This window comes from Pterocles gutturalis, unplaced genomic scaffold (genome assembly GCF_000699245.1).
Source record: "Pterocles gutturalis isolate BGI_N339 unplaced genomic scaffold, ASM69924v1 scaffold7934, whole genome shotgun sequence".
Classification (NCBI taxonomy): Eukaryota; Metazoa; Chordata; class Aves; order Pterocliformes; family Pteroclidae; genus Pterocles; species Pterocles gutturalis.
Genome location: NW_010133138.1, coordinates 1 through 10,217, shown reverse-complemented (window position 1 = coordinate 10,217; position 10,217 = coordinate 1). Strand labels below are relative to the sequence as shown.

The window sequence follows — 10,217 nt, the reverse complement described above, 5'->3', positions numbered from 1 at the left end:
CAATTTGATGGACTTGGTACCTCTCCTGGCCCAAGTCACTCCCTGGGTGTGAAGGCTATCACCCTGTTATTCTTCATTTAAGTATGCTGTTGTAGGATATAATTAAAGTGCATGTTAATTACATTTAGCTGCTTAAGCACATGTAACAGACCTAATTTTCACTTGAAAGCACGTTAGTAACATTGGAACTAAACAAAGAGATTCAGACACAAATCACATTACATCCTTTATTTAAAGTGTGCAAACGATTCTTTAAATAAAAAGTGTTTATCATAATAAGTTCTCACATAGTTTGGAGGAAGAACAATTCAGGTTCTTTCTTCCCCTCCGGATGTTCACTATGAAAGCACTTTTACTTAAAAAAATATCTTTTTTAGAAAAGGGTAAAAACATGATACATACTTCAGGCCTTGCGAAATCAAATCTGAAAAGACTGGGAAGAGGTTTAAATTGTACCTTGATAAAAACCCCCACCAGTGAGAAACATATTCACTCAGTCAACAACTTTTATTGACTGAACACTGGTATGAGCTTGGCCCTGGAGCATTCGCCCAACTTGGCCTGCAGGTCTTACAGTGGTGGAACCAGAAGAATGCAGCACAGTTCGAGGATATTTAGCAGCAGTGGCTTGGGATACAGTTTGCTGAAAAGTAATCAGATACATAAAAAAAAATTAACAGTACAAAAAAAAAATTGCCATTAAAATGGCTCTAAGTGAGCTGTAGTTTAAACAGAAAGATTTGCAATCCAGCAAACTGAAATACACTCCCCCCCCGTAAAAAAAGGGCTACTTTAACAGAATGAGTAATTTTTTTCCTTCCTGATCTGTAATATACTTTTTAGGACTGAAGTGCTAAACTTCCAATTAACTAGGTACCCTGAGCTTCTACCACCTCAATCTTATTTCAGGGTTGGTTTGTTTGGGTTTCTACCAAATTGTTCAGAATTTTCCTCTGTAGTGCTAATTTAATCATGCCAACATTCCTTCTGTAGTTCAGTATTTGCTATGAGGAAGTCTATGAAAAGTCTCTGGTCTCTGAAAGGAAAAGGTTTGCATTTATTTAACAACAATGAACTTTCTCACAAAAAACTAGACACCTTACTGAAATAAACAGTAGTCATTCTGCTTTTAATCACAGTAAACTCTCTCTTCTGTCAGACTAATTCAAGAGAAATACTTCATCTAATTGAGTTCCACTTAGGCATTTATTTGCAGAAAGAGTATATGGAATATATCTCTGGGACTGTCACATTTATTACATTTTTAGAACTCAGTTTTTGGTACAGTAGTTCAGGTACTTTACTTGTCACACTACCTGAATACAGAAGTTGTTCTTAATGAAAGAAGTCACACAACAACCTCTAACCCCCTAAAAGAAATTAAATTTAAATGTGAATTTCTGCTTAGGAGCCCTAATTCTTGAAAGCTATGTGCAGCCTGCCACAGGGCTCTGATTCACTGCAGGAAATCAAGTGAAAGCAGAATATCCCTCACATGGACAGCTACCAGCATTTCCAGCTCAAATTAAAGGACCTGATATAGCTGTGCTTGTTCTGGCAGAAACACTGAAGAGAAACTGGACTTCCAGATAGGGCAGAGGAAACTCAGATCCTATTTTACAGGTTACAATATAAAAAAAAAATCTTCAACTGTTTCATCCACATCCAGTCAAAACCATTTTTTGCTCAGATCCATCTAAAAGTGTAGCAATTGCCCAGGCCATCTAGGCCACTGTTTATAGTCTTCTTGTATGTTGGTTTCATACTCTACTAATGCACTTATTTCAGTGTTTTCTTCAGGATAAATGAAAGGGAGTAAGACTCAAAATACAACAAGCAGCAGGCTTGATGTATTTGATTGCCTCTGGACAAGGCTTTTACTTTTTTCCCCAATAATTTGCTACACCCAGCCTTTCAGTCTAACCTATATCTCTAGTACCTCTGGTTCAGTCACTCTTCCCACTATGCATCATGAAGCTTGTGTTTAAACTGTGGTTGCATGGTGATGATGCCAAACATTGCTGTACCAACTGACCACTTCTACAAAGAGGAAGACTCATGGAAGAGCTGGCCAAAAAAGAGACAGCCAAGACTACTATACCCATTAAATAACTACTATAGAAACAAGACAAATAGATTAAAAGTAACAATGTTTGCTTCCTTTCCTCACCAGTGCTTTCTACCCAGCCCAAAGACAATTCTGTTTGTATTTATTTTAAACAGGACTCAAGTCTGAGCTGGTCTTCATGGTGGTCATTTTTCTCTAAAGTACTACCAGATATGTTGTAATAAGAATACTGTTACAAGCATAATTCTGACTTACCTGAGTGACTGGATGATGTTTTTCAACAATGACTGAACTCATGGGTGGAGCAACTCCCATCACTGCTACACTGCCACAGACTCTGGCTTTTTGGCCCATATCAGCTCGGCCTGTGATTCGAGCAGTGATGGTTCTTCCTGCTTTCTGTTGAGCAGATGTTATTACTTTTGCCATGGGCTGCAAATAAATTAAGTATTAGTTGGTGAAAAATGTTAAACATAATATTTACAATGCTCTAGTATGTCTGCTTAGTTTTATCAGCCACATGCCTAAAACAGAACAGGGGATTTTGCAGGTAATCCACTCATGTTATACGGGACTGAATTTGCTCCATCTAGTTGCAACCTGGTTTATTCCATCTTTTTCCACTCCAAGTATGAGACAGCGTTTTGAGCAAGTGACTTCTGTTCTGAGGAGACTAAAGCTAATCTGACAAAAACTAAGCAGCATGGATAGTTTAGCTTTGCTCACTGGCTGCATACTTGAGTGACAGCTGCATGCACTTCCATCACCCTGGAAAGTCTATCAGTGACATGGCAGATACATAAAAGCTTCCATTCAGTAAAATGCTGCACCCTTCTCTGACACCTGGTAGCAAACTCTATCAGATGGGAAAAAGAAAGGCGAGCAATGCAGAAGACAGTGGAGAAAAGTAAAAAGGACAGTTTAGCAACAAATACAGAAGAGGGAATGAGAGAGTAGGATGCTAAAGCAAAGCATGTTCTTTCTAGAGCAAAAATTATATCATGTGAAACACCAGTTGTTCCTGTTGCGCTCCACTTAACTGTATGTGTACTCTTCTATTCCTTATTTTGCCACACTTCCCCCTCCTGCCTCCAAAAATAATTTAAAATTACTCCAGACATAAATGGGTTGCTGTAACATTAATGAGTATTTGCAAACTGTGTCTTCACTCGGCTATGTAAACTCTATGGCAGTTTCCTCAACTACATACTTGTGTTGCTCTGAAAAGGGTGTAAACAACAATACTCAAACTAATATTTGTTATAATTATGTCTTAAAAAAATAAAAAAGCTATTTAGCATATTACCAGTTTTTGAGTTGACGCCACACCAGATCCTGCAGCTGTACTAGTGACAATTGCTGGAGAATCAGAATCTAGCCTGGTCTGAGAAGTGCTTGCATGACCCAGGTGGGCAGAAAACTGTGAATGAAATCAGAGTTTACAAAGAATGAATACAACTTTCTCGAAAATACAGTTTAACTTTTTAGATAGTAATTTTTTTGGCTAGTCCAACTACCCTTCTAAATTTAACTTCTTTGCAGATATTTTTTATCTCTAGTTTTACTGTTTTCTGTCTAACTTAAAAATTCTTGTCTAAAAATTGTAGGAACACTGTGAATAACATTTGATACTATTAGAATGAAAAATAAGGAAGAGAGGCAAGCGCATGTTCTCTGTTCTGACCTGTACTCTAGCACGAAATTATTTCACAGTGGTAACATCTTCAGCATGGCTCCAGGGCAGGTCCAGAACATCTAAGCTACTTGATAATGATCTGGCTAAGCTGACGTGACAGGACAATAAGCTGAGTTCCTTCAGTGTCTATATATGTTAACACTTTTAAAAATAAGTGTCAAGTCAAGCCAGATTTTCCTCTTTTCAGATTATATTAAGCTCAGTTTTTTTGCAAAAAAACTGTTAACAGCTTTTTTCCAGAAAGCGCCTTGGAGGATAAAATCTACTTATTATAGTGACCTTGTCTTCATTAGTTTAACACATTTTCACCAAAATAAAAAACAGAGCTTAATGCAAGTATAGCAAGTCACAGCAGCTTCACTTCCACAATGCAGTCTGAACATACTTGTATTTTTTTTTGTTTGTTTGTTTTGGTTTTTTTGGGGTTTTTTTTACACTTAGACTGTCTTCAAATCCCTTTAGTTCATGGGTTATGGTATTTATCTTTAAAAAACTCCAAACGAGAAAGTTCATTTTTATCACTACAAGTACAGTTCTGTTTCAGCTACATGCTTACCATGTCTTCCAGCTGAAGAGTAGTTGCTGGTTGAGGTGGTGGTGAGGGCAGATTACATTGTGAAGGAGGTAGCCTTCCTGAAAGAATGGTACCATTATCATTTCTCCTACTTCCTACATCTATTATTAGAAACACAAAGTAATCGGATCAGCACATTATCTAGAAAACCCTAAGGGGAAAAAAAGAGAGAAGTCACAGTAAAAATTTTACTATTCCTTTGACTTTGGATTTCTGTATAATCTAATTAAAAGTTCTTTACAGGTGCGTGTGTGTGTATATATATATATAAACATTCCTGTATTTGACCCTTCTTTTCAGATGCTTGGAAATAATATTTTCCAAAGGGCTTGTTTCTGTGTTACGTCTCAATATCTCTGTGGCCGTTGTCACATACTTGTAGTGCAAATAACTGAGGTTCTCTGTTCTGCTTGCCAATACCAAGTCCAGTGTATGAGGGAAGCTCTTACGCTAAGGGCCAAAATCCAGTTCACGTAGAGAGCAGCAAAACACGGAAAGGCCACGCTGAACGTTGCTCATTTCAGGGACTACAGTGACACCACGTGGTAGTTGTGTTCTTTTGTTTTTCTCTTGAAGTGACCAGGAAAAATATAAGGAAGGTAGTTCAAGAGATTTCAAGAGTGAAAGTATGCCAGAATATGCATTTTGTACATACATATTTATGTACACACACGCCAAGCTTAAGTATAGACAGGACCAATGCATAGTTACAGCCCAATCATCTGATCTGTTACTTAAAAACAGTGGTTTTTTTTTTTAAGTAAAAAGTAATGAGTTCTGGTGGTGCCAATGTTCCTTTAAATGCATAAAGAGGTTAAAAATAATCTTCATATAATAATAATAATAATATCACCCAGATAGATTTTAGACCATCAACATTGACTCACAATGCTATGGACCCATTAAAGTTGTGATACTTGCACACTATTAATAAAATACATTATGATGTATACTATATGTATGTTATTTGTATATCATATGTGTACATTATAATAACCTAATAATAATAATAAATCTGTAAAGGGAACAAATTCTGCTTTTATTTCCAATGACTGTAGGTGGCACTGCAGTGTTCATATAAATATATAAATCACTGACTGACTCTGGCACACGGAAGTCTTAAAATTCACAGATCACAGGACCAGAACAAACCACAACAATCATCTAATCTGATGTCTGAAGTCCTCTGATGTCCTGACCACAGTTCCGTTATACCTGAGGAATGCAAATAAACGGTTGTTCAACCATATTAAATAATTCTGTAACTAACTTCATTAAAAACATTGTCTGGCTGTAGCAAGAAAGAGATAGTGTGCCTGGGATAAGGGAGAAGGTGGTATGAGAGGCAGTGGATGAAGATGGCAGGCATAGGACCAAGGACAGCAGAGACGTTATGAAGCCTGATGAGGACTATGGTGATCATAGGAAATTACAAAGCATTATGCTGGACACCCAAAAAGTTGGGTATAAGCACCCTAGCATTCTCCAGTACAGGAAAATCTTTCAGTACTGTGCCTGTATAGAGTATCGTCTCCTGCTTCATAGTAAAAATTAAGGAAAATGTTTTGTCCATGAACTCCAGGTGGTGGCCATGGCAACTCTTGAGCTCAGTTTTCTTCATTGCCTTCCTACTTACCCTCTTCTATACAGGTTTACAGAAATAATGCTTTCCTATTTCACACCACTCAGTTACTCATGATTATTTGGGAGACCCACAGTCTGCTGCATGTTTTTGGAAAACAATAAACAAACAAATATAAGATAAAGCATTAAGAAAGAGTAGTTCTTAATTTAGAACACAGTGAAAAATAAAATACTTGGGCAATACTTGTAACTTTATTCCCAAGCTCAGTATCTTCAAGAAATCCTTCATTCTTGATTTTCACCAAATACTGATCCTGCATTTTTACTAGCATACAGCTACTGCACTTAGCCAATGTCATATTCTAGTTTCCTAAGCAACTGCACAAATACTGCCTATGTTTAGCAGGCTCAGACAGCTGCTCGGGTAAGTATCCTCTCACACCTTCTTCAGGTTTTTATTTCCTCTTCATATCTATTTTTTTGGAGGAATTTCTCTGAAGTAGTTAAAAAGCTTCTGGCATAAGGTTGTTAAGTTTAGCAACTGAAGTCACTTGTCTAAGGCTATTAGCAACTGCTGCCAGTAGAGCTGGTTAAGCCACACGTACAGCTGTGACACTCCTGCTGGCACAGCTATTTTCTCTTTAATGTAGACTGCTGCACCAGCACGATCATGCTCGTACTGCTATAGATGGTCTCACTCTGCAGGGGTGATTTCATTACACGAGTAAGGGTGTGCAGCTCTGTCCTGTGTAGCTGCACAAGTTTTACGAGTGTGCTGCTGATATAATTACACTGGTGTTTCCTGTTCTAGGACAGAACTCCAACTGAATACAGAACCTGGGAGATTTACTTGCCCTTTTTGCATTAAAAGGCAAGATTAAGAAAGAAGGGACAGATGTCTGGGAAAAGCAGATTCATTGCACACTGAGGTTCCAGAGAATAGACGAAGGTTTACCACTCTCACAGCAAGGCTGGGTGAAGGGAACATGTTCCACCTTTCAACTACAGCAGTACAAAGTATTTCTCAACATATTCCACTTTTTAAAGCAGTAACAGTTTGATAAACTCTACATTGCCACAAGTCCTCATATTAAATTAAAAAAAAAAGACAAAAGGGAGAATCCTTTAAAAGAAACAAAAACCCCAGCACATTACTAGATCAGAGCTGCTTTTTACACTAACCAGGATCTGTCCTACTGTCCTTGCCATGAAACATGGTCATTGCTTCCAGATTCAAAGCACATACACCACGCATAAAGGCTTTCTTCATGGTGTCTTCATACTGTTCTCTTTCACTGTGCAGTCGCAGAATTTCAGCTTTTGTCTGTTCCAAAGTAGCAGTTAGCTATGAAACAGAATAAGGGACCAGCTTCTGAATGCAAACTCCAAACATATTCCTCAATCAGCTTTAAAACGCCCTTACTACATTTACAAAGATATGCGTTTCTACTTCAAATTCTCTGATTCACTTCAAAATCTCTGGTTCACCAGAGATGAACAGCTACTTGTCATTTCCTTATACTACAGCAAATTATTTGTACTAAAGCACACCAAGGACAAGAATGCATTCAAAAGGACTGTCAGACCCTACCTAACCAGCTAAGCAGAAACTTACCTTACAAATTTTTGTCTTTTGGAAGATGGGCATCTGGCACAAGCTAGATTTCTGCAGTAATATGGATTTGCTCAACAGAAGAATAAGTGTTCCCAGAAAACTATTTAAGCCTAGGGTGAACTGTCATCAGCAATCTCTCTTTTCTAGCTACTGTAAAACTAAAAATGCTGAGAAAACTCAGACCAAGTTACCTTTGTAACGTACTGGTTTTGTGCTGGTAAGCCACGTTTTTTAAGCCTGTTCTTAAAATTCTAGATTTTCTAGATATTTCCTCTTAAAATACAAAGCTCTTAAAATATATATTTTAAAGCTTTATTTTCTTGCTGTGCACTGATGCATATGTTGTTAACTTAATCTTAAGCTGTGAAAATTCTTTAACAAGCTTAATTGGCAAGTTGAAGGCAAAACCAAACTTAAATTCAGCCTTTAACAGAGTAGCTGTTATATCACTCATCATTATAATGGTCTATTTCCATGGTCTTCTTCAGTAAGATCTCAAAATGCACAGCCAATATTAACAGTGTGCTTTGAGAAAACAAATACCATCCCTACTGGTGGGCAAATTGAGGTTTGACTCGTTTCAGGAAGAGTCCAATTTACTTCAGCTGTGTGTGCAGATCAACAACATTATACAACAGATGCAGGGGAAAAAAAGGTCACATCTAGAAAACATAGCAGAGATCTTAGATTTCCTGAGATCTTCTTATGTACTTGGGAGCTCTGTTCTGGAAAGTCGTCATGTTTTTCAACTTTACTGAGAGAGAGATACTTTGGAGGGATGGGGGGTGGGAGAGTGAATGAGAGAGAGATGAAAAAGAGAAACCTTACTTTACCTCTGCAATTCTGGCTTCATAATCATTGGTGAGCTGAACACAGACATCTTCTGCCCTTAACTGACAGGCTTTTGCTACTTTTTCTTTCCATTTTTCTTCACTAAGAGAGCGCCATGCTGCCCATACTTTCTTCATTAAAGCTGTCCGGAATTGTCTGTCTGCTATTCTATTTGCATATTCCTTAGGAAACAAATATAACTACATCATATGTGAGTTCAGGTCTCCTAAAAATTTAAGTACTCAGAATGAGTGTGGATGATTATTTTGCAACATATTACATAGACCACAGCAGTTTTTTAACTGAGTTACATGTGCTGCAGTGAAGTGGTACACAAACACAGCATCAGCAGCTCAATGTTTCTTCCCGCATACTTGGTGCGTTACTGTCCCCAGCATGAGAAACCATATTTGCGAACTCCTAGGTTACACAAAACAGTGTTTTTACTGTTAGCTTAATGACACTTCAACAGCCGTCTCACATATATAGTGTAACCATGCACGTGTGAAGCCCTTTAGTGGGTACTTGGCACATTTTAATTCACTGCAGGCACCATATAAAACCTGCAGTCACAAAGATTGCAGATTATTAGCATAAAGCACCTACCTTTTTAATAAATTTAGACGTCAGGATGCTCTAAAATGCCCTGTAACACAATTCTGTTTTTCTACTCTATTTCAGAATAGTCACCAGACAATGTTTTATTTATTACTTTTTCAGAAATTAATTAGAAAAAATAAAAAGAGCTCAGTAAAAACTAGACACCAAACTACTAGTAAATGCTAAGATGGGAGGGAAGGAAAAGAGAAAAGGCTAACCCACTCTGCAAATCAGCAGAGTTTTGGAAAGCATCAATGAACTTGAGTCTAACCGGGAATCTGTATCAATGAACGAAGGTCCTGAATACAGCTTTTCCTTTTTAACAGCCTGGAATGGGGAAGATTTGCGGCCTTGACATGGGATCCTTCTTTTCTGTCATACTTCACTTGGTAGATTGTTTACTGTTCAATGCCTGATGCAATACCCAACGTTTTATGCGTGACTAGCTCTTAGCTACTTCAAGTTTTGATACCATGAGAAAAGAAGGCAGCTGAAGTTTTAATCATGAAAGTGGCTTCCCCAAAAAATGTGATGCTGAATCCTATCTCTGTTCAAATGTAATGTGCTTAAAACTTAGATAGAGATGCCCTTGGCACCTACTTCAAAATGCAGATCCTGCGAACTAGGGTGATTTGGTGCGAGCTGATCACAGTAACTGGAGGAATAAAAGACAAGTATAGGTTTGATTTTTTCCCCATTACAGATAGTATTCTGACAGCAGCATTCTTTTTAGAATTGATGTTTTCCAACTGTTATTTGACAACGTCAAACACATCAGAATAGAAATACTGTAATTTCTTCAAATTATAGCAGGAACTCCATTATCTCTGACCCTTTTGGGTTCAGGGGTTTCATTTGCATCACATTTTTATTTTGCACACATACCTCTTGTTTGGCTTTAACATACTGAATCCGCCACAGTGTAAACTTTCTCATCAACTCTATTCTCTCCTTTTGCCTCTCTAATGCTTGGGTCAAGTTAGTAATCACCTGCAAAAATATTTATTAACACTACTTCAATAGCTGTGATCTTTGTAAGGTCAAACAGAATGTATTTTATGCATCAGTCATTTTTCACTTAAAGCATTTCCTTTTAACAGAAGCTTTCTACTAAATCTTCCCCTTACTCTAATCAAGCAGAAAACAATAATCAGAGTCCAAATCAGAAGTAAAATTCCCGTGCCTTCAACACTCAGACTGAGAGTCTTAAACACTTAAGCACTGTCATGGGTTAAAGTTAACTTAAAGT

The 10,217-nt window shown here is 37.6% G+C and overlaps 1 protein-coding gene across 1 annotated transcript; it reads right to left on the bottom strand.

Annotated features, from left to right (window-relative positions):
• Positions 1-471: 471 nt before the first annotated feature.
• On the bottom strand, positions 472-9,958 carry POC5 (POC5 centriolar protein; the record flags this gene model as incomplete). The annotated part of the gene is made up of 7 exons (XM_010081105.1): positions 472-643; positions 2,324-2,500; positions 3,375-3,488; positions 4,321-4,439; positions 7,105-7,267; positions 8,371-8,550; positions 9,854-9,958. Coding segments are annotated over 7 exons (1,008 nt in total), but the record flags the coding sequence as incomplete, so codon positions are not given.
• Between the last annotated feature and the right edge of the window lie 259 nt (positions 9,959-10,217).